The following is a 27,203-nucleotide window of genomic DNA, read 5'->3' as shown; positions in this document are numbered from 1 at the left end:
GTCAGTGCTGCTTACCGCTCCAAAAGGTCCTGATTGGATTTGATATAATCTGACAAGCCGGCCAGGTCTCACACACACACACACACACACACACACACACACACACACACACACACACACACACACACACACACACACACACTTATTCCAGGTCATCTGATACACACAAATGCACAAGCTTCTGCAGACTCACTAGCTGACTTAAATGTATGACTCTTCATAATGCAGCAATACTAGACAACTTTACGGACTAAATTCCAGGATGTAAACAAAACGAGAAGATGGAACAAGTCGTAAATGTGGCAGTTTGGTGCAGAAGATTTGCCTCTCGTCCCTCTCACCAAAGCATGGTAAGTAACCTGAAAATAAAAACAATGACAGGCATAACAAGGAACACCTTGTCATAGTTAAATACTGCAAATAAAATTAGATAGACATGAAAAATGAATTAGCCGCAGCTGAGTAAGAGTAAAGTTGCAAAAATCGGAAGAAATCCACTACTTCTTTAAAATGTCTCAAGCACAAGTATAAACGTGTAAAATTCACACACCGAGAATCTGCAAAATCTGAGTACTAAAATCCTGTTATAACGCTATGAAATATGAGATATTTGAGAGCCAGGCCACTTGGATTTATCTTTTTGTGTTCATAGCACTGATAATAATTTTACACGAGGATTATGAAACAGTACAAGGTCACACCAGATAATCCTGTTGTACCCAGCTGATAAACTGTTGACATGCTTTCAGGTATAGTTACATTAAAACTCAAATATCTGTTACTGGAGTTTTTACTAACTAACCTGGTTGAAGAGAAATTTGCTGGCAGGTATCTTCTTCTTTAAAATCGGTAAGAATGCATTAGATTTTAAGATGTCACTGGTGTGTAGAAAACAAAGTCAATAAAATCGCATATCATGGACAAATAGTACAGAATAAACTCCCCGAAGAAATCTGTAAGGATAAAGTAGCATCCAGTAAATTTACAAATGCAGTAGCTGTAAGTACCCAAAACGATCATTACCACCGCCTGCAAACCATGTCCACATGTGTGAACATCTGGACATCCTTGATTGCATGTTCAGTTTTTGTAGTTACACTGTAAAACACGGGCTCTGGAATCCCTCTGGCAATTTTTTTTTACAAAGGCTTGTTAATTACAAATTAATTAAACTTAGCTTTAAGCAGTTTTTAGACATCTTTTTTTCCCTCAAGTATTTGAGGATATAATGCAAAGAGTTTGCTTACCCTATTTAATTCGTCTTTAAAAGAAAGAAAAAGAAAACAATTAATATAATGTTCTGAATTAAACACCTGCAGATGTAAGGTTTGATGGATGGATGAAATGAATAATCCAAGAAGAAAAAACAAACCAAAGCGCAGAGAGAAGGACACGGGCTTCACAAAGAAACCAGAAGGACTGAACAGGAATACGAAGAGAACTAGCTCAGAAACAATAAACAATTGAAACTAATTAGTGGTCTGCAGGGAGGAAAACAGGCACGCAAGTTTAAAACACTGAGGATGGGATCATTTAAAGTGAAACTATACACAAAACTACAAGCTCAGACTTCCTCAGCTCATTAGGTTCAAGTGATATTCAGAAAAAGACCGTTGTCTTTGTGACTGAACCGTTGCTTTCTTGGTAATTCAATCTAATACTTTTCTTTATTTTTAATGTTTTCTCAAATTTATTAAATTAACTTACATTTAAAAGATTTATAAGTTATGTCACCATTTCTCAAGCAAGACAAAATTATTTAGGTTACAGCTGAGTGGAGAAGAGTAAAAAAAAAAGTCTCATTATTGTCCCACAAAAGCATCAATTTCCTCTAAGTCAGAACTAAACTTGATGAGACTTGGAGTCAAATATCCTCAAACCTCTACAAAAGACAATCTAGATGGAAACACTGTATAACATTTCCCTGGTGCTTGCTGAATGTTTTTGAGGAAAGGAGCTCAAATGACAGGCTTTTCTTTCTTTCACTCATCTAAATTTTAGGGAAGCAACACTTTCACTTTCAGACTTTCCTCACCAACCTTCCTGTGAGCCTTGAGATGCGACAGCAACGCCGTGCCTTCACCTCCTTACCTCAGACATGGAAGAAGACACCAGAATCATCTCCTGATTTCTGCCTTTCCTACTCTGCTTTTATAATTAAGTCATCTCCCTCAGCTCATCCTCCTTCCTCCTTAAATCCATGTTGCTGCGCTCCAAATCTTCCTCCTTCCCTCACACCCCTTTCCTTTTGTGGCTTGTTGAGGTTCCTCTTCATCCTCCTGGCCTCCTTGTGCTTACTGCCCTGTCCAACCCAGGCAGCTTGGTTTCGGGTTGGAGTGGTGGGGCCCTGGGGATGTGACCCTCTCTTTGCCAAGGCCCTTCCCAGTGTGGCAGCACAGCTCGCTGTCAATCGCATCAACAAGGATGCCTCACTGTCCTATGCTGTAACATTTGAGTATGCAGTGCTGCAGGTACACAACTGACCGAAGCTCCACACATGATTCACTACTAGCAGTATATTTGCTGATATACATGAACCAAGTACATTAAGATTATGGGCTACTCAGCAAGGAAAGCTTTGTTAGCAGTGTTGGGGAGTAACGGAATACATGTACCGCTGTTACATATTTAAAATACAAAATATGAGTAACTGTATTCCGTTACAGTTACTGTTTAAAAAGGTGGTATTCAGAATACAGTTACTTTTTTGAAATAAAGGGATTACACGGCGGTCTTTTCCTGTTTCATATGTTAGGCTATGGTCTCTCTATTTTTGGTAATTCCACGCCGATGGAAACCCAAACAAAACGCACATTAAGAGGCTCTAATGCCTGTGTCTCAATCTTGCGTCTCATAATGATGTGAAGAATATGAAGTGTTTAATATGAAGGCAGTAGGCAGAGTGTTACAGGTATCGCTGTAAAGAATGTAGCCTCATGGGCAGTGTAGTCCGTGCTGCAGGGAGAGTGGACTGCCATACCTGTTATGTGTCTGTGAGCGCGAGGAGGGAGAAAAAGGAGATTGGAAAAGTACGAGCTGTCACTGAGAAGAAACGGGAGCTGGAAGCATGTAAATATAATAATAACCACTGCAGCCAAAAAGAGAGCCTGACGAGCTCAGTTGTAAGTAAGCTATTAAGACTCGACTGTACACTGTGTTCGTGTTTTCCTCCGAAACAATACTTTTCGTTGGAGCAGCCTTTCAACGCCTCTCTCTGTCTCTCGCTAGCAAAGTTGACCCAGACAACAAAGTAAAGCTAGTTTTGGCTACGAGCCCGACACAGAACCAACGTATTAGCCAGAGGTCCCTTTACTACGGTTCAGAGCCGCGGACCTGTTTTATATACGCGCAGAACAGTTTTCTATACAAGATCGCTGCAAAAAGTGCAGCCTAATGTCCACCCAACTGTTGCTCATTTTATATTAATATTTAAAAATGTAGTATGGCGAGTAACCTTCAGTAATCGTAATAAATCACACAGCAATAGTACATTCATGTAGTTGTAAAAAAGCATGACAATATATTAAGTAATCCAAAGTATTCAGAATACATTACTGTCATTGAGTAACGTAACGGAATATGTTACAAAATACATTTTGGGGCATTTACTCTGTAATCTGTGGTGGAATATATTTTAAAAGTAACCTTCCCAACACTGTTTGTTAGACAACCAAAGTTAGCTTATTTAGCTAGCAACATTAATCTATAAATTAAGCCAAATAAACAAAAAAAACCAAAACAGGAACAAGCATTCAGAAAGTATGCAGAGGCAAAGAACACCTTATATTAAAGAAATTGCTCATCATTTAAACAGTATGCCACTATAATTTAACTTTGCATGTGCTATGCTGTTGAGTAGCTTTAACACTGGAAATCTTGAACAAACCTATATCCTTGCAAATATAATTTAGCTGCTCTACACTGCATGAAAGAAAATTGATGCATGGCTGTTTCAAGTTAATTTACCTTGTTTTTTTTCTGGCTGGTTTGTTTCAGTATTAATTTTTGGATTATTGGACATTTTTTTCAGGAGCCATGTGAGACATCCAGGGCACTGGAGGCATTTGTGGGTTTCCACACCAAAGCTTCAGGCTACATTGGCCCAGCCAACCCAGGCTACTGTGATGCTGCTTCAATGCTGAGCAAAGGCTGGAATAAAGTAAGCTGGAATGTGTCTACTACGCATCTTTAACACATCAGGAAGAAAAACTAATCATATTTTGCTGTGATTTGGTCTCGTTACAAACCCTTTTTCTTGTCTACTGTAATCTTCCAGGCACTGTTTCCTTGGGGATGTGTTGGCTATGAGTTGGATGATGTTCGCAGCCATCCGACTTTTGCTCGCTCGATGGCAAGACCTACCTGGGTCCTACTTAGTGTCATGAGCTACTTCAGGTGGGCTCACATTGGCATCATCTCTTCCTCTGAGGACATCTGGATGGAAACAGCAACCAAGGTTTGAAAACCTTTGTTTTCACATTTGGACTCCAAAAACAGCCACAGGTTTCTGAATGCTGCCTAGATACCTAGAAGAGTTACAACATCAAATACCTGATCATAAAGCCAAGACTATCAGTCTTTGAAGTTTTGTCTAGGCCATGTTTCTCTATCATGTCCAGGTGGCTGACGCCTTGAGGAGCCACGGCATGCCGGTCAGACTGGTCACTTTTATGGAGAACACACCTCACGGCATCAGACGAGCTCTCACCAAGGTCCGCAAGATGAGTGAAATACGAGGTCAGTATTCATTTATATTCATTTAAGTCTCAACTCACTTGCGCTCAACTGGATATTCGATGGTCAAGTAGTCATTTCTGTTATCATCTTCATTGACCCTGACCATCTGATGATGAAATTTATGTCACTTGCACCCAGAGGTGTGGACTCGAGTCACATGACTTGGACTCGAGTCAGACTCGAGTCATTAATTTTATGACTTTAGACTTGACTTGAAAAAATGTTCTAAGACTTGTGACTTGACTTGGACTTTTACACCAATGACTTGGGACTTGAATTGGACTTGAACCGGTTTACTTGAAAAGACTTGATATTTTACCCCAAATATAAAATTTAACATGCATATTATATAGAGATTGAAAATGTGACGTCATTCACGGGTAGAACCGCAAAGGATTCTGGGAACTCGTGGCAAGCGGTACTAGCGCACGCAGGCTTTCAATTAAAATCAGTTATACAGCGATAAAAAGAAACACAAAAATGTCAAGAAGCTGTTGTATTATTAACTGCAATAGCCTGTTCCAGATCAACTGGCGTTTAGATCAACTGGCGTTGGTCGAACAGATGTGTGGCAGTCTTGCGTTTCAGTAGCTGCTACCGACAAACCAGCAAAAAAACGCCAAATGTGTCACCTGTGACACTTGTGAGGTTATCTCAAACACACTCCGTCAGTCTTGATGCTGTTGAACAACAAAATGTTTAAAATGTGGCGAGTTTACCTGGTGATATCCTCATGCGCGACGCGATCGCGAAAACAGCAAACAATTAACACCACGCCGATGTTGTTCACGGGACAGCAAGAGTAAACGATCGGGAGACCCTTGTCGTTGTTATCGTTCCACTCGCACGGTTTATTTCACCGAATTCAGCGTTTTTGCTCCACAACTAAAGCGAGCAGTTTACTTTGTGCACTAACATGGACTCGAGTCAACCAGCGCCACCTCTGGCCAAGTGCCACAGCCTACAGCCAGATCAACCTGTGACACACATCTGCACCACGTTTGATTTCGTTTCTTGCACAACACATTTGTACCTTTCAATTGTGTCTGTCTGTGAATCATGCAAATAAACCTTTGAAATGAATGAAATGATATCATATATTCCTTATTGGCCTACATTTGTACAAAATTCCAAATTATATACACAAAGTCATAGACATCACCACTCCAATTGGTCATCATGATTTTGATATTCTCTTTTCCCATAACAATGAAATACACCTTGGACAAATATGACACATCGATATTTCATTAGTGTCGTCACATCACATCCTGTAAGCATCATCTGCCTGTGTCCTTTCCCTGGAAATTAATATTTCCAGCCAATATAGGCAATCCATCAACATGGCTGGAGAGTTGGTAGTTATATATAAAGTCAGTGACTCAGGTGTGTCGCTTGGTTTGTCATCTGTTTGTGAGACTGGAGGAGACGTAGAAATACTTTGTTTTAAATCTTAGTTAGGAAGATTCCTGTTTTAAAACAAGCACGTATTGTGAGAAATGCAAGAAGTACATCTGCAGAAAGCACACAGTTACATTCTGTCCATCATGTGGACAAAATTGAAAATGTTGAGCATTGAAAAACTGAGAACGTTGGGCAAGTTCAAAAGAAATGTGTTTGTAAGAACGAAAAACCAAATTGTTCCTAAAATAGTTATGGAAAGTCTAACTGTTGTATGTCTGTGTTCTACATGTTTATCTGATGGGAAATAAAGTTGCTATTGTTTCATTGCAGTTTTTGAACAATTCTGAGTGGATTTACACAGTACGGATCTAAATGACCCGCAACAAAATCAATGTCATTTTTTTGTTCTTCAACATAATACAAGGGTTAATGTCCAAAACTTGCCTATGATCTTCAATTTGTAGCAGATCCACTATCACACAGCAGCTAGAGCAGTTTCAAATGGAGGTCAGTCCACTGCTGCCATCTGTGGCCAAATACCATAGCCCACTACTAGATTAACTTGTGACACATCTTCACCTGCTGCTATGATGACATTGAGTAGAGGCTGAGTGGCTGCACTTACCCCGGGTACATTCAAATCTACCCACAAACATGTTGAAAGATGCAATGGCAGCAATGTGGATTGTCAACACTAAAAACAATCAGTAAGCAAAGACAACAGGGATCACTTTTTACTGTTTATTTAGCACCCACAACATTTGTAGTCGCCTTCTGCACAGGGAAAGTCCACACACACTGTGTGGTACCACTTTCCACAGAAGGTGCATTCAGTCTGCAAGATTGAATGAGATTGTCAGAGTCATTGTCTGACTGTTTATTACTATTCACCTGCGGTACATTCACAGTAACTGCCATCTCCTTACAAATGTTTATTAGATTAACCACACTTATACAGACTGTATATAACAACCAACTCTAAAATGTTTTTTCTCAGAGAAAAGACACAGACAGACTACGCTAACGACATGTGATGTTACAACACTAGTGAAATATTGGTGTCATTTCATTCTTTTCAAAGGTTCATTTGCATGACGCACAAACAGACACAACTGAAAGGTACAAATGTGTTGTGCATGAAACGAAATCAAACGTGGTGCAGATGTGTGTCACAGGTTGATCTGGCTGTAGGCTGTGGCACTTGGCCAGAGGTGGCGCTGGTTGACTCGAGTCCATGTTAGTGCACACAAAGTAAACTGCTCGCTTTAGTTGTGAAGCAAAAACGCTGAAACCGGAGAAATAAACCGTGCGAGGGGAACGATAACGACGACAAGAGTCTCCCGATCGTTTACTCTTGCTGTCCTGTGAACAACATCGGCGTGGTGTTAATTGTTTGCTGTTTTCGCGATCGCGTCGCGCATGAGGATATCACCAGGTAAACTCGCCACATTTTAAACATTTTGTTGTTCAACAGCATCAAGACTGACGGAGTGTGTTTGAGACAACCTCACAAGTGTCACAGGTGACACATTTGCCGTTTTTTTTGCTGGTTTGTCGGTAGCAGCTACTGAAACGCAAGACTGCCACACATCTGTTCGACCAACGCCAGTTGATCTAAACGCCAGTTGATCTGGAACACCGGTCGCATGACAGCCACGGGAAGCCGACGGGTAAAGAGATCGGTTGTTATCGGATTACGTCGTTGAAGAGAAATTGTTCGAGCCATGTTTCCGAAGTAACAAAGAGGCGACGGATGGCCTGGATTGCAGCCATTCAAAGATCAAATATAACATCCCAGAACACTCCAGCTCACAGGTTAGTCTGCTCCAAGCATTTACACGAAGGTCAGTGTTTTTTAGTAGTTAATACGTCATTTTCATAACATAATTGTTGATATAGGTTACAAGCAAGTCTGGCGCTGAACAGAAATTGTCGCGCTATGCTCCTTTATTTATTGTGCATAAATAGTGAATTGTCCTGACACAATATTGCGTTTCGCTTCTGTTATTATGGTACATTGACAAAAACATATACTTTTATTCACAGGATAAAACAGTTTTTTTGTATCACTAATTGCCCAGTACGATTACAGCATACAGTATTATTGTCACTGCTACATTTCTGTGATGCGTACCAGAAATTATTTCCACTACTAATTAATTACCGTTGAGCTCAAAGGTCCTATTAATAAACGGTTAACGAATGTGTATTTATGACGACGATTTGTGAGACTGGTAAACTTATGATACGTACGATGGTCTGTACTTTCTACACGGTACATTTCAAGGTCCTGCACCCATCCGTCGGTAAACTGTACATGGGCTTGTTGCAGTGACCTGAAGTTACTAAACTTCATGAGTGTATGCACTCACTCCAAGAACCGTATGATTATAAATATGCATATAAATATGCTAAGATGAGATAGCTGACTTCATCTAACTAGCAAATGTTGTCCAGGCTACGTTGGTGATACAGTTTTTTTTAATGTGTATGATATTTTTGTCATGCGATTTTAAAGCTGGTCCTACAACCGCATCCAAGAATAACATGCAGCTTATCTCAGAACTGTCGGTGAAAATTATTCTTGGAGCTAGGTTTAATTGAGCTGCATTTTAAAGAGGTGCAATTTCACAATTTGTGTATATTTTCTAAGTTCACTATTTTGTCATGTGTTGAGAAAAACACAGATTTTAAAATTACATGGTCTAATATTTACATTTAGCATAACTGCAACATTATTTTTTCGTTTGTTTTTTTTTAAAGACTCGAAAGGACTTGAAATTCAAAGTTTCAGACTTGTGACTTGACTCGGACTTTTACACCAGTGACTTGAGACTCGACTCTGACTTGCCTGACATTACTTGAGACTTGACTTGAGACTTGAGGATAAAGACTTAAGACTTACTTGAGACTTGCAAAACAATGACTTGGTCCCACCTCTGCTTGCACCTGAGTAGACATTTGCAAACTAGTGGATTAGCGAAATCTAAATGAGGGTTTACGCAATCGAGTTAGTAGGAAGTACCTTAAACCTAAATTTCTTATGCAACCCTTGTGGTTGCATAAAAACTTCGAGTTTTTTATGGTCTGCAGGAAAACAGTTTTCAACTTGCTTGTGCTACAACCTTAGTAAACATTTTCCTGATTATTTAAGGACTCAGTTGCTAGTGTCATATCAGACTGAGTACAATATGAAATTTTGATAATTGAGCTCATTTTGATTATAAAGGAAGGAAATGCATATTGGCTAACAATTTGTCAATCAGTAGAAAAACATTTACTTTTTTTCACATAAAGACAATGTCAGTCAATGATGAAACATGTCAGATCTTGATGTTCAGTCTCATTTCTCGTCCCAGTTGTGATCCTCTGCATGCACTCGGTTCTGATTGGTGGCACAGCCCAGAGGCTTCTACTGGAGACGGCCTACGATATGCAGATGATTGATGGCTCTCTAGTGTTTCTTCCTTATGACACACTGCTCTACAGTCTGCCCTACCATAATGTGACCTACCCAGCTCTGAAGAGAAACAACAAACTGCTGCGGGCCTATGATGCCGTGCTGACCGTCACCATCGACTCACCCCGGGTGTCGTTCTACGAGGCTTATAGAGAGGCCATGGAAAGAGGAGAGGTGGCGAGTACGTTGAAACCCCAGCAGGTGATGCACGGAAAGAGATTTTAATACATTAAGCATTGTCTTTCTATTGAAGACATTGCCATAAGCAAAGCAGCTGAAGTCAAATCAAATCACAAATCAAATCAAATCACTTTTTATTGTCACATCACATGTGCAGGCACACTGGCACAGCACATGCGAGTGAAATTCTTGTGTGCGAGCCCCACAAGCAACAGAGATGTGCAAACACAACAACACAAACGAGCAAAATACAAGAATGGCCAACCTGAAACTAATAAATATATGTACAATATATAATAGTGTATGCATTTCTGGATGTGTATACTAAATATTTTCCTACGTGTGTGTGTGTGTGTGTGTGTGTGTGTGTGTGTGTGTATATACACATTTTTACAAATTAAATAGTAAAAAAATAAAATAATAATAATAATAATAATAATAAAATATATAAAATATACAGAGTTGAGACATGTGCAAAACAGTGGCATTACTGTACAGTATGGAGTGCATAATGTTGAAGTTCCAGTAGTGAAGCTGAGGTGTCTATGAAGTGTTCAGCAGTCTGATGGCCTGGTGGAAGAAGCTGTCTCTCAGTCTGCTGGTACGGGACCGGATGCTGCAGAACCTCCTTCCTGATGGAAGTAGTCTGAACAGTTTATGGCTGGGGTGACTGGAGTCCTTGATGATCCTCCCCGCTTTCCTCAGGCAGCGCTTCCTGTAGATGTCTTGGAGGGAGGGAAGCTCACCTCCAATTATCCGTTCAGAGCACCGCACTACTCTCTGTAGAGCTTTGCAGTTGTAGGCGGTGCTGTTGCCGTACCAGGTGGTGATGCATCCAGTGAGGATGCTCTCAATGGCACAGCGATAGAAGGTCCTGAGGATGCGGGGGCTCATGCCGAATCTTTTCAGTCTCCTGAGAAAGAAGAGGCGCTGCTGCGCCTTCTTCACTGTTTTGTTTGTGTGTACTGACCACGTAAGATCCTCAGCCAGGTGTACGCCAAGGAACCGGAAGCTGCTCACTCTCTCCACAGCAGCGCCGTTGATGGTGATGGGGGTGTGTACTTCTCTGCACCTCCGGAAGTCCACTATCAACTCCTTTGTCTTTGCGACGTTGAGGGTGAGATGGTTGTCTTGACACCAGTGGGTCAGGGCGCTGACCTCCTCCCTGTAAGCCGTCTCATCACCGTTGGTGATAAGACCCACCACTGTAGTGTCGTCCGCAAACTTCACAATGATGTTGGAGCTGTTAGTGGCTGTGCAGTCGTAGGTGTAGAGTGAGTACAGGAGAGGGCTCAGTACACACCCCTGTGGAGCACCAGTGTTCAGTGTGATGGGGGATGAGGTGATGCTGCCCAGTCTGACCACCTGGCGTCTGTCAGACAGGAAGCTAAGGATGAAGTTGACATCTCTGTGTGTGCTGTAGGTATCGCCTCTGTTTGGTACCATCTACAACTCTGTCATCTTCATGGCTCATGCAGTGCATCGGGTTCGGGAGTCCAGGGAGTGGATGTCTGGAGGAAATTTGGCACGACAGAGCCAAAACTTGGCCTTCCAGGTAATGAGACACAGCACTGGGTCTACTTTTTTTATGCCTAATTCCTTGCTGCTGTTGTAGGCTTTCCATCTATTTCAGTTTCTGAACCTGGTTTACTGTACAATATAACTCTAAAAAGTTACTTTTCTCAATAGGTAATATAGTGCATTTCTGTATTAAATTATTTAATAAAATAGAATAGCCTATATGATAAGATGAGAAAGATCTATACAAAGGATAAACGGACGTACCCCCTTTTTTTTTTTTCTTTTTTTTTTTGCAGGGCTTCAGTCACCCAATTACAACTAATGGGTCTGGAGCAGCTCTGCTGGAATACCTCATACTGGACACAGATGGAATATCTTGGGAGCTGAAGCCAACACACAGGTATTTAAGAGCTGAGATTACATGTTTAGTGTTTTATTGTGTCTGACTAGGAAATGAAGGAATAAAGGCAAGTCAAGAGAAATGCTGTACTAGTGCAGATACCATTCAAAATTAACAACTGATCTAACTGACTAATGACAGGGTCGACATGGAGATCGGTATGGTCCGCTTCCTGGGTAAAGACATCCATTTCCCTCGAGGTTATGGACCCAAGAAAGACGCCTCATGCTGGTTTACTCCAGGAGTCATCTGCTCAGGAGGTGAGGATGTAGCAACTTTGACTTCGTCCATTGGGTTACTGCTGTGAAGCTAGAAAAGGCGCCAACACCACAAATACAATACATTCAAGACTGGACTGTGTTTCAATGACTTAAATGACTAGCCTATTAAAACTCAACACTTTCCTAAAAAGGCATAATTTTAAGCCATTATAAAATAATGAAATAACAATAAAACGGTTGAGTTACACAAAAAAATCCTAACCCTTAAAATAGTTATTGAGGAAATTAGCTAAAAGAAGCAAAAACCTGTATTTTTCTGCGGTAAGGTTGGACATTTTAACAGAGGAGTCTATGGGGCTTGACTCATGAAGGCAGCCCTTTGTGGCCATTTAAGGAACTGTAAGTTGCTGCTTGGCAAGGACCAAGCACACATCTATACACAGTATGTCACGTTGATCTCTGTGCTCTGGATGTTTCAGTGTACATTTGATATATTTAAGAATGATACATGACACTTCAAACAAATATATAAATATATGTGCAGTTCCAAGAAAGTGTTTGTGTTTTGTTTCAAAAATTTCATTACAAGTATTTGTACCGTTGGAAGTGTCATACCTACTTCAAAATTGAATTTAAACTAACAATTAAAATTAAAGCTTTGACAATATAAGCTAGTAAATGTTTGCATCTAATTACAGATTTTTTTAAGATAAAATTTGTTTTTCGACTTCTTCTTCTCTGTTCCAGGAGTGGATTTGTTCTCAACCATAAGTGTGCTCCTTGGGGTGATTGCTGCCTTTATTGTTGCTGTGCCACTAATTTACTGCATCAGGTACAAAGATGTCTTAAAACATGATGTTATTGAATATTAGTATAAATTAAAATCTTTCCAGGTAAAAACTTTAGAACTTATCATCATGTAGCTGTTTTTCTGATATCTCCATGCCTCAAGCGTTAACTTTCATCAACCTCCCTTATTTCCATCAGGCGACGGATAAATCAGATCCGGCTGGTCAGAGGTCCCAACAAGATTTTACTTACACTGGCTGATGTCACATTCATAAACCCATCGCTTAGCAACAAGGTCAGCCTCCGTCTACTTAGAATTCTGAATTCTTAATTTAACATTTTCCTGTATTTATCCAAACTGATAATATTGCGTGATGTAAAGTTGAAACCGACTGACAAATAATTTTCTTCCTCTCTGTAGAAGCTGAGTCTGGATGACAGTAGGACTAGCGGCATGAAGAGCATGTCTGAACGCAGTCTTGCCTCAACGATTTCCACCCAATCGCCAGCCACCTACGAAAACTCCAACGTTGTAATTTTTGAGGCAAGGCCATCCATTTATGAGCTGCAGTGCAACAGTTTCGAAACTGTACAGAAATAAAACAGTTACAGATTGCTCCATGTAACTCATGCAGCATTGGTCCAGCATGGATGTGCAAAAAATACTAAAATTAAATTGATTTACATGGCTTAAAAGCCTAAAAAGATGTCTAAGTATTTGCGCTGTTTGGTGTTTTTCTCCACTAGGGGGACTGGGCGTGGCTGAAGAGACTTCCTTATGGGACATTTAGCAGCATCAATCCCAAAACAAGTGATGTGTTTGAACTGGTACGTGATATTGTTACATGACAAAGTAGATATTTTTTTAGTTTAACTACTTTTTTCATAAAGACAACATCTGACAACCTCCCATGTATCCTTAATTACATGTTTTGAAAAAACCTTAGTTTACATGATTAAAGTCGTGGTTTGGCGTCCATTAGAGTAGTTTCTGGGTTTCCAGCTTCAGGGATTTCTCTTAGTAGGCTTTCATGGAGTAAAGACTTAAATAATGTCATACATTTTTACCGAGAACCAGAAAAAAATGTCAGTGCACTCACTGCCACCATGAACATGAGTATGAGGTTCTCAGCTGATGACATGGTGTTTTGTTGCAGAGACAGATTCAGTTATACCTTCTTCTTGTTGTAATCCTTGGTCTTATAAGCCCAAAAACGTGAAAATCAAGATGTTTCTGTCTGCAGATGAAGGACATGCGTCATGAGAACGTCAACCCTTTCCTTGGCTTTTTTCATGACTGTGGCGTATTCGCCATTGTGACTGAGTTCTGCTCCAGAGGCAGCCTCGAGGACCTGCTCCTAAACGAAGACGTCAAGCTCGACTGGATGTTCAAGTCATCTCTGTTGCTGGATCTAATTAAGGTGAAAGGCAGATAGCAGGAACACGAGTATTTTTTGGTATTTTTTTTAGACAAGGAACATATCCTTGTCTGCAGTCAGGATTAATCAAAGATTTTTAAAATGTTATACTTTTAAGGGTATGAAGTATCTCCATCACCGTGGAGTGTCTCACACTCGTCTAAAGTCTCGCAACTGTGTGGTGGATGGACGGTTTGTCCTGAAGGTTACAGATTATGGCTACAATGAGGTCCTAGAGGCTCAGAGGTTCCCTTATATTGAGCCACATGCAGATGGTGAGACAAACTATGCAACAGGAACAGTTACTTGAAAAAAGCACTACCAACCTGTTTTTAAAATAATGCCCTCATCTTTGTGCAAGAGTTACTTTGGACTGCTCCAGAGATCCTGAGGAGTGGCCAGGCAGGACTACACGGGACTCTACCCGGTGATGTGTACAGCTTCGCCATCATCATGCAGGAGGTGGTGGTGAGAGGGCCTCCATTCTGCATGCTGGACCTGTCTGATAAAGGCAAGAGAATAGCTTCACAATAATAAACCTCCCAAAGCTAGTAGAAACGCACAAGTCCAGACTCAGAGAGATTAGACAGCTTCAATTCTTGACAAGATTAGATTCTTCTATGAAAAGATTCCTCCAATTTAAAGGTTCCAGCAGGCAGAAATCTAGAGTGAACCTGTGAACATAACATGCAACTTAGCAAAGAACCAGTTTTAAATTGTATCTTTGGGTGCTTGGGTACTAGCAGCTTAGTTTGTTCCCATTTCTTTGGTTGAATGTACAAAAAATTCAAAAGACATGAGGTCAGGAGAGAGGAGCACATTGTGTTTACAGTCATCTATAAGACACAGTAGGGGCTCTTTGTTGCTGCACTTCAGCCAGTGGATTTGGAGATCTTGTCAAAATTGATGGAATTATGAATGCAGAAAAGTACATTCAGATTTTGACCACAATGCAATACTATCTGGAAAACATTAAAATGGCAACATTTTCATTTTCTGGCATGATAATGATCCCAAACACACTGTCAGTGCAGTAAAAATGATACCTGGATAGAAAAACGCACAGTGGAGCACCCTTAGTCATGGATTTAGTCATTAGTCATTAGGGCCTGGACCTTAACATTGTTGAAGCATTTTGGGATCATCTAAAGGCAGCCAACATCCAAAAGAAGAGCTTAATATGTCCTTCAAGAGATCTGGAAAACTATTCCTGAAAACTACTTAAAGAAATGACAAGAAGGCTGCCTGAGAAAGTTGAGGCTATGTTGAAGAATAAAGGTGTTCATACCAAATACTGACCTTTAGGCTGGTTAGAACTGTACAAGCTCTGTTTCTTTCTTATATACTGTATTTCTATGTATGTTTGCAGATGTTTCAATACATCACTGCACATATGTTCTTAGCCAAATGGGGGAGGTGTAAAGTTGATCAAAGTTGTTTCCTTCTGGATCAGTTTACTTACCAGTACTGGCATCCTCATTTAACTGGTGTTTCTGTGTTTTAGAAATAATAGAGAAGCTGTGTAAGCCTCCTCCTCTGTGCCGTCCAGTGGTCAGTCCGGACTATGCTCCAATGGAATGTATCCAGCTGATGAAACAGTGCTGGAATGAACAGCCAGACAAGCGGCCGGTCTTTGATGAAATCTTTGACCAGGTAGGGCTATTACAAAATATACATTTTTATTTTGAGAAAATATGTTTGAAATAATATTAGAAATAATTTCTTGGAGAACTCTGGTGGGTTTTGAGGATGTCGATGTTCTCATTCCAGTTCAAAAACATCAACAAGGGGAAGAAAACCAACATCATTGACTCTATGCTGAGGATGCTGGAGCAGTACTCGTCTAACCTGGAGGAGCTAATCAGAGAGCGGACAGAGGAGCTGGAGATAGAAAAACAGAAGACAGAGAAGCTTTTGACTCAGATGCTGCCTCCGTAAGTAATTATTTTCAATGGTATAAAGATGAGGGTAATGCTGTTACCTTTACACGTTATTTGATACCTGGCTCTTTCCTCCTGTTTACCTGGCCACAATCACACTTATTTTCACTTTTTTTTCCAGGTCTGTGGCAGAGGCTTTGAAGGTGGGCGGGACAGTTGAACCAGAATATTTTGACCAGGTGTCACTGTATTTCAGTGACATTGTTGGCTTCACCACCATCTCAGCTAACAGCGAACCCATTGAAGTGGTCGATCTCCTCAACGACCTCTACACCCTCTTTGACGCCATCATAGGAAACCATGATGTCTACAAGGTGATAATCTTTTATGTAGTCGTACTGTGGCTTCTGGTATTAAATCTCATCACATGACACTGATGCTTATTCATTTCTGATCTCCTCCAGGTGGAGACAATAGGCGATGCTTACATGGTAGCGTCAGGTGTTCCAGTTCCTAACGGCATCCGACATGCCACAGAAATAGCCAACATGGCTCTTGACATTCTGAGTGCTGTGGGGACCTTTAAAATGAGACACATGCCTGATGTTCCAGTGAGGATACGAATAGGACTTCACACAGGTATTAAAGCATTAGTGCAATATGTGAAGGAGGGTTTTTAGTTGTACAGTTGTCAGTATAGAGTAATTTGAAGTAATGTACACTTCATGGTTATTTAAAATGTAAGCATATATGATGTGTCAATGATTTTTAGCATTTTTATTGGCACAAAATTCGATAAACTACCCGAAACCCAAAGCCATTGACTTTTAACCATTTAGAATATGGATACAGCTACTTTGCTGTCACACAAGTTTCCCTCTGAAGCCTCAATTTGAACCTCTTGGCTGTTGCCAACTTGTCATCAAGGTAGACATATGTAAAAGAGGACCCTCCTTTATTATTATTTTAGTCCAAACTGAGCCATAAATTATATGATTTTCAGTGAGACTTCAAATTGAAGTCATAAACTCATCACAAAAAATGTACTAACTGACTCACTGGCAAGTTTATTAGGTTAAATATCTAATCAGCCAATCATGTGGCAGCAACTCAACACATTTAGACAAGGAGAAATTGTCAAGTTGACCTGCTGTGTACGTATGTGTTGTAGGTTCGTGCGTAGCAGGTGTTGTGGGTCTCACCATGCCTCGCTACTGTCTGTTTGGAGACACAGTGACCACTGCCTCTCGTATGGAGTCCAGCGGGATGCGTAAGTTGCTAATCTATAAACGGAAAAATCAGTAGATGGATGAAATAGCCAGACATGAACGTGGACTTGTTGTGAAGTCACATTTCCAGGTGAAGAAAGGTATCTTTTAAACATTTATCTGTTACAGCTTACAGGATCCATGTTCATCAGAGTACAGTGAAGGTCCTCCATGAACTAAATCTTGGCTACAAGTTGGAGTTGAGAGGAAGGACAGAAGTCCGGGTACAGCCCTTAAACACAAAATATGGGTTTCACCATTATGATCAGATGAAGTGAAAATACAGCCTCTTATAGTTTCTTTCTATATCTTTCTCAGGGGAAAGGAATAGAGGAGACCTACTGGCTCGTAGGGAGAGATGGGTTTACCAAACCCCTGCCTGTTCCTCCAGACCTCAAGTCTGGGTAGGGATAAGTGACTTTTCTCCTTCTCCTGTGTTACTCTGCCTCTTCCTTTTTACCCTCAAGAGTACTGCACTGGTCCATCCACTAAAAACAATTCCCATGCTTGTTTTAGTGTAAAAACAGCAACACATCATGCCAAATTCTCTCACAGATAGAAATTTTAGTGACCATTAAATTATGTACAGATGGTTATTGTTGAATGTGAAAAATTAAACAAACACAAATAGGGAATGTAACATTGCATTTGGGATGATGAAATAAACACAACATATAGAAAAATCCAAATAATTCAGGTTTATAATAAAACTTTAAAAAAACCCTTTCAGTTATTAATTGCTGTGTGTGTGATGACGTTTGTGTAAAGCTTTTTTAAGATTGGTCCAATTGTTGGGGAGCAAATAGTTTACATAAAGACATATACAGACATGCGCCATGACCATAATAGTAAGAAGTGCAGGTCAAACCCTACCTGACCTTTTGAGCTACTGTTATTTTAATTTAAAGACTACAACAGGAACCAGTTAATTTGGAGGGAATTTTTCAAAATAACAGCTCCTAGTTTGTTCTGAAAAGTTTACAGAAATATATCAGATTTTCAAAATAAATGACATCAAGTAGTTATTAATGACAGCTAAAGCAAAACAAAAACAAAAAATACCCAAAACAAACAAACAAAAAAAACCTTGCCCATCTACATTATAAATAATTCCACAGACTTATCAAAAGTATGAAGCTGAAATTTATTTTTAAAGCTGCTTTCTTTAAAAATGGACAGCAAAGAATAAAATGTGTTGGCTTCCCTATCCTACATGTGTTTGCAGATGTCTTCAACCTTACACAAATTATGACAAAGGTTGCACCCACTCCACCAAGATTGTTTTCTCTAACCATTTCCGAGTATCATCATGGGATAATTCATAATTTCGACAGCAAAACGGCACCAATTTAATGTCTCTGATGCGGAAGAACAGAAATTACTTCTGGTACCCTGGGATGCTTTATCGGATTTCTGATAATTCACTGGAGAAAACTTCAAAACGTATATTTTAAAGGGTCCTATCATCATGTGAGATCAGTCAAAATGTGTTTAGGCTCATTGTTAGCAGCTCCTAGTTTGATTCCAGGCCCATCTTCTATTTGTGATTCCTTCCTCAACTTTCTTAAAAGTTTGAATGTGAGAACCCGAACCATCCGAACAAAGCAAAATAAGCTCTTTAAAAAGGAAAAACTGAGAACAGTGTTTAGATTCTGGCTGAAAAAGCAGGTAGGGGAACTGAGTTGCTCCAAACATACTCTTAAATGTCATTTCATCAAATCTGAAAAGTCAAACATAATTACTAATGTTTTCTGTCCATGGTGGTTAAGTTTAGATGCAAAAACTGGATGAAAGGTTGAGTTAAAAGGAGAAAACACTGACTGCAGGTATCCATCAGAATTAATATTGCAACTGTGTTACTGCTACTAACAAAACCACAACTTATAACTTACAACACATTTAGGTCATTTCAGACATTTGGAAAAAAAAAACCGCTTACTTTTTGGAGTACGTAGTTTTATAGAAGTTTTTACACATTCACATTTATTCCCATTTACAGCTGTGAGTTTGTTGGTAATGGCTTGGTGTGCCTTGTTCACTTAAACTGTACACTGAGCACAAGATTTCAGCCTTACAGCATTACAGGATAAAGCTGTGGACCTAAGCAGTGGCTATTACTATAAATCCACCTGTCAGCTAATCTGTTCTTTGGAGAGAAAGCCAAGCCATTGCAGGACTACACTGTGTGCGTATGTGTGTGCTGTCATCACGCTGTTCACTTCATCTCAACAGGCAAATGGCCCATGGGCTGCAGATGGCCGAGATAGCCCAGTACAAGAAACAGAAAGCCGAGAAACAACAACAAGAACAACTTGCAAAGAAGAAAAACTGAGGTAATGTTATGCATTGTAAAAAAAATGTATAACATTACTGGCTTGGTTGGCAACGTTACTCATCATTGGGCAAACATATGTTGGGGAATGAACTGTCTCAGTGCAGTTTGTTTGCATTTGATTGGGTCTTAAATGTGACACCTTCAAAGTTACACAAGAAATCTTAGCCACAGCATGAAGCAGCTTGTCATATAAATGGGAATCTGGTACAATAGCTCTTTGAGCTTTTTCAAAAAAAGGCCTGAGCCAACATATATGTTTCCCAACCAGCTGTTGAGCGGTTGCTGGAGCTTGCTTGCTGGTCCTAAAGATGATGTTCTGCCAATAACCTCCTTGCAATTGCTTTGGTCACTACCAGATTGCCTTGGTTACCCATAGTTGGGTTGGCAACCCATAGTTACATGGAACTCATCAACTTGTAACTGCAAACACTTTTTAACAAACCACCAAACAGTAATGAAACTTTCAAAAATAAGTTGTGCCTTAGCACTGAAACCAGCATATTTCAAAAGGAGAAACTTATGGTCCCAATTTCTAATTTGTCAAGTCCTGACTGGGGCCTATTTATTATGCCAATCATTATTACTTGAGAATTATTGATCATACAAAAAGCCTGCAGACATGAAAAAGTGGTTAGGAAATCTAATGTTTGAATAAATTTCTTCTGTTCATTCATTTTACCGTTACACTGTTACTCATATCTGATGTGAAGTTTCTTGCAGCTTAAACTAAACAAAAGATTTCCTGTGGGATTTTGAAGTCGGTCAAGAGACAAGTAAATGCAAACAAAAACGGCAATATCTAAAGACAGTTCAAGGGAGAGATGTGGGGATTTTGTCCATTAAATACAGGGAGTGCAGAATTATTAGGCAAATGAGTATTTTGTCCACATCATCCTCTTCATGCATGTTGTCTTACTCCAAGCTGTATAGGCTCGAAAGCCTACTACCAATTAAGCATATTAGGTGATGTGCAACTCTGTAATGAGAAGGGGTGTGGTCTAATGACATCAACACCCTATATCAGGTGTGCATATTTATTAGGCAACTTCCTTTCCTTTGACTTGACAGGCTCAGAAAGTCAAAAATAGTGAGATATCTTGCAGAGGGATGCAGCAGTCTCAAAATTGCAAAGCTTCTGAAGCGTGATCATCGAACAATCAAGCGTTTCATTCAAAATAGTCAACAGGGTCGCAAGAAGCGTGTGGAAAAACCAAGGCGCAAAATAACTGCCCATGAACTGAGAAAAGTCAAGCGTGCAGCTGCCAAGATGCCACTTGCCGCCAGTTTGGCCATATTTCAGAGCTGCAACATCACTGGAGTGCCCAAAAGCACAAGGTGTGCAATACTCAGAGACATGGCCAAGGTAAGAAAGGCTGAAAGACGACTACCACTAAACAAGACACACAAGCTGAAACGTCAAGACTGGGCCAAGAAATATCTCAAGACTGATTTTTCTAAGGTTTTATGGACTGATGAAATGAGAGTGAGTCTTGATGGGCCAGATGGATGGGCCCGTGGCTGGATTGGTAAAGGGCAGAGAGCTCCAGTCCGACTCAGACGCCAGCAAGGTGGAGGTGGAGTACTGGTTTGGGCTGGTATCATCAAAGATGAGCTTGTGGGGCCTTTTCGGGTTGAGGATGGAGTCAAGCTCAACTCCCAGTCCTACTGGCAGTTTCTGGAAGACACCTTCTTCAAGCAGTGGTACAGGAAGAAGTCTGCATCCTTCAAGAAAAACATGATTTTCATGCAGGACAATGCTCCATCACACGCGTCCAAGTACTCCACAGCGTGGCTGGCAAGAAAGGGTATAAAAGAAGAAGAACTAATGACATGGCCTCCTTGTTCACCTGATCTGAACCCCATTGAGAACCTGTGGTCCATCATCAAATGTGAGATTTACAAGGAGGGAAAACAGTACACCTCTCTGAACAGAGAGGTGTACAACATTGCAGAGAGTACACCTCTCTGCAATGTTGCTGCGTGCAGCAGCACGCAATGTTGCTGCTGCACGCAATGTTGATGGTGAACAGATCAAAACACTGACAGAATCCATGGATGGCAGGCTTTTGAGTGTCCTTGCAAAGAAAGGTGGCTATATTGGTCGCTGATTTGTTTTTGTTTTGTTTTTGAATGTCAGAAATGTATATTTGTGAATGTGGAGATGTTATATTGGTTTCACTGGTAAAAATAAATAATTGAAATGGGTATATATTTGTTTTTTGTTAAGTTGCCTAATAATTATGCACAGTAATAGTCACCTGCGCACACAGATATCCCCCTAAAATAGCTAAAACTAAAAACAAACTAAAAACTACTTCCAAAAACATTCAGCTTTGATATTAATGAGTTTTTTGGGTTCATTGAGAACATGGTTGTTGTTCAATAATAAAATTATTCCTCAAAAATGCAACTTGCCTAATAATTCTGCACTCCCTGTAGAAAGTCCTCTTTTTTTATCACTGACAAAACTCAGTTCTTCTACTTTACAAGTTTTTAAAATGAAAATGTCACATGTGGACCATTCACCACATCACTGTTGTCACTCGAAATGTTTGAGCTAATCATAAACTTAATTTTTTAAAATTTCATCTGTTTAAGGTTCTTACCCCATCAGAGGGAAATATTCCCAAAGCAAGCTTTTCGTTTAATGTGGTGATGTACCAACACCAACTGACCTGGGCTGAAATGTGAAATCTGATATGTCATGGTGCTTCTTCATACATGTCTACAGTACAGATGTTTTATTTTCATTAGTGCACCTCTAAATTGACTATGTACTGAGGAAACACCACGAATGTCTATATAATTGTTTGTATTTATGACCTTGTCTGTATAGATGTTATTTCCAATGTTTACTTCCTTTTTTTCTTTTCTTAAATGTACAGTCATGTGAAAAAGAAAGCTTTCACAGGAGTCTATGCAGTTGTGTGAAATCTATGTTTTGCTTGTGGTCACTGTCCTGTTACATTATCCATATAGGGCCAAACTTTATTTGTCAGACAGATTTCCTGACACCTCTGAAATACCTTGGTATACAGAGGAGTTCATGGTCAACTCAATGACTGCAAGCTGTCCAGGTCCTGTGGCTGCAAAACAAGCCCAAATCATCACCCCTCCACCACCGTGCTTGACAGTTGGTATAAGCTTGTTTATGCTGATGTGCTGAGTTTGGTTTTCTCCAGACATGGCACTGTACATTATGGCCAAATATTTCCTCATTTGGTCTCATCTGTTCAAAGGACATTGTTCCAGAAGTCTTGTGGTTTACTCGACTTGGAAACTTAAGCTATTCTTTTTAGAGAAAAGGTATCTTCTGGCAACCCTTCCAAACAAGCCATACATGTTGAGTCTTTTGCTAATTGTGCTGTCGTGAATTTTAAGTTTGAACTAACCGAGCCCTGTAGAGTCTGAGATGTAGCTCTTGGATTTTTTGCAGTTTCTTTGAACATTGAACATGATCTGACCTTGAGGTGAATTAGCTGGGGTGTCGACTCCTGGGAAGACTATGACATTGTGTTAACAAGCACCTGAATACTCCAGACCACCAAACTACTGAAACTTCCGCTCTCTGATACTTCCCATTGGAAGCAGTGTACTTAGTTTGTCGCAGGATTTCAGAGAGTCCTGTAAAAACTTTCTGTTTCGCATGATTGTACTTGTTGTTAATTCCTGTGTTTCAAACCTTCCAAAATGAACTAAAGCCATCAAGAGACTGTGAAGAAACAGTTACTATAACTTCATGCTCAAAGTTTCTACTGTGTTGAAGATATATAGATACAGGTTGAACTGGGGTTGGCCTATGCTTTCACGTATTACCAGTTTGTAATTCTAGAATTCAAACTAAGCCATTAGGAGCACATTGCTTTTTAAAATGGCAGCATAACAAAGCCTCAATAAGGAAATAGGTGTAGCTAGTTAAAGTTAAAAAAAAGCAGCAGTACACACCCAAAAACATCTAAACACATAACAGTAATTAGATTTTGCAGATGGTAATTGCATAAAGTACCTTTAAAGGTATTGTTCAACATCCTGTTAAAAAGTCAGATTAATGCTACTTTAGCAATTTAGCTAACTAATATCTGGTTAGCTAAAGTGAGCTAAACAACTTGCTAGGCTATGCAGATATTAAAAGATATGAAAATTTTGCCTAACTTTCGAAAAGTCATCTATTTGGCTGTTTTAATTAATAAAACAGTTTTTGTTCTGGTTCCAGACCTAAAGCTAAGCTATGCTAATCACTACCTGACTATAGGTCTTATATGGATACGAGTGTTAGTGATTTCGTCGTCATAGCGAGAAACTAAAGAAGCGTATTCCCCAAAATGTTTCATTTTTTCTTTTATATCTTTTTTGTAATAATTTACTCATAGCTGAAGCTAATTCCAACATTAAAAGAAGTAATCTTTTCCCATCTTGCGTTAATGTTCTGTTCATCTTTCCTTTTTCTTCCCCCTTTGATTGCTTCTCCTCTTCCTCTCAGCACCAGCATTTGCATTCCGAGGAAGCAGTCGAAGGACATGAAGCTAATGTTTCACAAGGCAGTGAAAAAAATCTCGCAAGTCCGTGTCGTGACGCAGCTCTACATGCAAGAAGACGACGACAACGTCATGATGACGCATCACTGAATGACCTGTAACTCATGACTTTGCCTCAACTGGACACCGGACAGTATCTCCAGCCTCCGCGCTATTCCAGTGGGGAAGAGCAATAGAGAAAATGGATACGATTACCATCTTGAACCTCCAGGGACATAAAACATGAAACTCTTTATGTCCTCACTAAAATTTGATGGTGATTTTCCACAGAGGGCAGTTGACAGGAGGAGGATGTGGCTAGTGAAAGTATCATTTCAGATTGTGTTTAAGTCTGTGTGCATTAGCGGCTTGAGCCAGGAGATGTAGTCCAATATGGAGCTATGAATAGAGGCCAGCAAGTCTAGACTCAGCAAAGCAGGGATCTGCAGAAGCTGTCTGTCAGCAGCTGAGGGGCAGAGCTAATCCAAACATCCCATTCCTTGGTTTCTGTCTGAAGGAGGAAGAGATGAGGAGAACCCTGCATTTGTATTTGAATAAATACTTATGTTTAGGTACTTGCAGTCCCTACTTGTAATTAGAAAAGTGAAAGGAAGTGAGTCATTGTCAGCAATGGCAGATTATTTGATTTTTTTCAATTTTTTTCCAAAAAAATTTTCCACCAAAATCATATAAAGGTAGTTAAAGGTTAAATCTTAAAAACACTTTTTTTGTTTTACTGCTAATATAAAACCCAAAGATATTAAAGTTACAATAAAAAAACCTAGGAAACACTTGGATTTGGATTATTTTAAATTATTAATTTAATCTTATGTTACAAAGGAAACACTCCTAAAATTAAAAGTCTGGATAAGGAGCAATGGTGATTCTGTAGTGTGTTGGTGCCCCTCCAACCAATGTTTATCACCATTAGCTTATAAAAAGAATAACCTACAAAAGAGTTCAGAGGCAGCTTTTATTACTTAACTACAAAAAGATATTGCCCATGTTAGCTGATTTTACCCTTCAAATCACCAATTACTGGTGTCTTAAATAATGTGAGGTAAAACTTTACTAATGCTTATTGCAGTACCAATGCCCACCTCCAACATCTGGTTTACCTTCGGTTACTAGAGCACACACAGAAAAGATTATTGGCCCTCATAAACAGTAATTTCTAATATGGACAATATGCTTGGTAGAAACTGAATGTAAACCACTGAACCAACATCATTTGACCAGATTATTTTAAATTGAATGTTTTACATTATACATTTCTAATAAAAAATTACATATACTCAAATTGCTTAAAGTCAACATTTTGGGCATAAATATTGTTTTGAGTGTGGTGATTGCAATGATGCTGCATGTAGTTTTTAAAGGTAAATGTCTACGTTAGTTAAGTCGAGCACTGCCTTAGTTGTTACGATCAGTTTTAATCTATGCAGGGTTCACTATGTTGGCATGCACTACTTCTTCTTCTGAGATTTTCCATCTTGAAGCTGTTTCCCTTTGTTTACCAGAGTTTTCCTGAAATAAATGTTACATATGTTTGTTCAAGTTCAGTTTACAGTTTAATTTGTGGTCATATCTAAAACCAGTGTTAACTGGACTTTTATCTATCACATTTGTATAACCCAGTGACTCCAATAAAGTTTTTATGGCTTCTAAATAGGTACATACACTATATTTCCAAAAGTATTCATTTGTCTGCCTTCACAGGAATATGAATTCGAGGGACACCTCATCCTGAATACAGGGTTTACTATGATCATAGCCTTTGTACCTGTAACAGCTTCAGCTCTTCTAGGAAGACTTTAAACAAGTTTTTGGAGTGTTTATGGGAAGTTTTCCTGGCTCACAGTCTCCACTTTAATTCATCCTAAAGGTGTTGAGGTCAGGACTCTGTGCAGGCCAGTCAAGTTCTTCCACACAAACTCGCTCATCTATGTCTTTATGGACCTTGCTTTGAGCACTGGAACACAGTGGAACAGAAAGGGCCCACCCCAAACTATTCCCACAAAGTTGGGAGTACGAAAAATGTCTCAGTGTGCTTATGTGTTAAGAGTTTCTTTTACTGGAACTACTCCCGAAAAACAACCCCACACCATAATACCCCTTCGGCCAAACTTTGCACTTGACACAATGCAGTCAGATGAGTACATCTCCACTGCTCTAGAGTCCAGTGTATGCATGCCATACACCCCTGCATCCAACTTATTGATGAGGTCTACAAAGTTAGAGACGATATCGAGGTTGGGTGGTGGTGCTTGTTGGCTGGGTATGCAGGAGCTGTCAGCTGTAAAGTCTGTGAGGAGAACTGTCACTATCCTGAATGCACAATGGCCTGGAAACCATAAAGACCTGGATGGCCGCTAACTTTCTGCTTCTTAATTCAGATAAAACTGAGGTTATTGTACTCGGCCCTGAAAATCTTAGAAATATGGTATCTAACCAGACTCTTACTCTGGATGGCATTACCTTGGCCTCCAGTAATGCTAAGCCTTGTATGAAGCTCCTTGGCCATGGAAACCTATTCTATGAAGCTCTCTACACACTGTTCTTGAGCTAATCCAAAGGCCACATGAAGTTTGGAGGTCTGTAGCATTTAACTCTATAGTGAGTTGCCAACCTCTACACACTATGCACCTCAGCATCTACTCACACTGCTCTGTGAGTTTTGGTATATCCTGCCCACACAGGAAATCGCTCTGTCAATCAGTGACATATGTGTTTTTAAACAAGCCTACAGTGCCCTCTAGTGGCCCACTGTAGCATAAACTCAAAGGGTTTTTAAGCGATAGTACAGATGGTGTCCTGGAGGCTTTGGAGGATTATCCTTGCTCATCCTCACTGTGCATGTGTGGTCTAAAATCCATAAATTGTTAGACAGCTTGCCACTCCCACTTCTTTACACACACACACACACACACACACACACACACACACACACACACACACACACGTCACTATAATCACTCTACAGCAGGAGTTCCTGACATTCATGGTTTGAATACAGTCATATGATGTATGACTGTATGTTATGGTTTGGGGCTGCATCTCAGCCAGTGGTGTTGAG

The 27,203-nt window shown here is 39.9% G+C and overlaps 1 protein-coding gene across 2 annotated transcripts; it reads left to right on the top strand.

The window, feature by feature from the left end:
* Positions 1 to 92: 92 nt before the first annotated feature.
* Positions 93 to 25,684, top strand: gc2 (guanylyl cyclase 2). 2 transcript variants are annotated; one of them, XM_082528152.1, is made up of 25 exons: positions 94 to 350; positions 2,002 to 2,471; positions 4,031 to 4,159; positions 4,277 to 4,456; positions 4,620 to 4,737; positions 9,501 to 9,802; positions 11,205 to 11,336; positions 11,599 to 11,702; positions 11,844 to 11,962; positions 12,671 to 12,755; positions 12,911 to 13,007; positions 13,134 to 13,256; positions 13,460 to 13,540; positions 13,957 to 14,133; positions 14,249 to 14,405; positions 14,492 to 14,641; positions 15,635 to 15,783; positions 15,901 to 16,064; positions 16,192 to 16,384; positions 16,475 to 16,649; positions 17,182 to 17,280; positions 17,408 to 17,502; positions 17,597 to 17,682; positions 19,511 to 19,611; positions 24,094 to 24,181. In XM_082528152.1, exons 2-24 carry the CDS (start codon positions 2,058 to 2,060, stop codon positions 19,608 to 19,610), a joined length of 3,429 nt encoding a protein of 1,142 aa, XP_082384278.1. In that variant the 5' UTR covers positions 94 to 350; positions 2,002 to 2,057; the 3' UTR covers position 19,611; positions 24,094 to 24,181. The 2 variants fall into 2 exon arrangements, with proteins under 2 accessions (XP_082384277.1, XP_082384278.1); XM_082528151.1 differs by lacking the exon at positions 19,511 to 19,611 and having other exon boundaries at positions 93 to 350; positions 24,094 to 25,684.
* The last annotated feature ends 1,519 nt before the right edge of the window (positions 25,685 to 27,203 follow it).

Source organism: Aulonocara stuartgranti, assembly GCF_965226115.1.
Source record: "Aulonocara stuartgranti genome assembly, chromosome: 3".
In the NCBI taxonomy this organism is placed as follows: domain Eukaryota; kingdom Metazoa; phylum Chordata; class Actinopteri; order Cichliformes; family Cichlidae; genus Aulonocara; species Aulonocara stuartgranti.
This window is presented reverse-complemented; position numbering and strand designations above follow the sequence as displayed.

Excerpts from the sequence above, each read along its gene's own strand:
- gc2 (XM_082528151.1), top strand. The coding sequence starts at position 2,058 with ATGCGACAGCAACGCCGTGCCTTCACCTCCTTACCTCAGACATGGAAG. Across the intron at positions 13,541-13,956 it reads CAAGTGATGTGTTTGAACTG|ATGAAGGACATGCGTCATGA; the intron begins GTACGTGATATT and ends TTCTGTCTGCAG. Across the intron at positions 17,683-24,093 it reads CCTCCAGACCTCAAGTCTGG|CACCAGCATTTGCATTCCGA; the intron begins GTAGGGATAAGT and ends TCTTCCTCTCAG.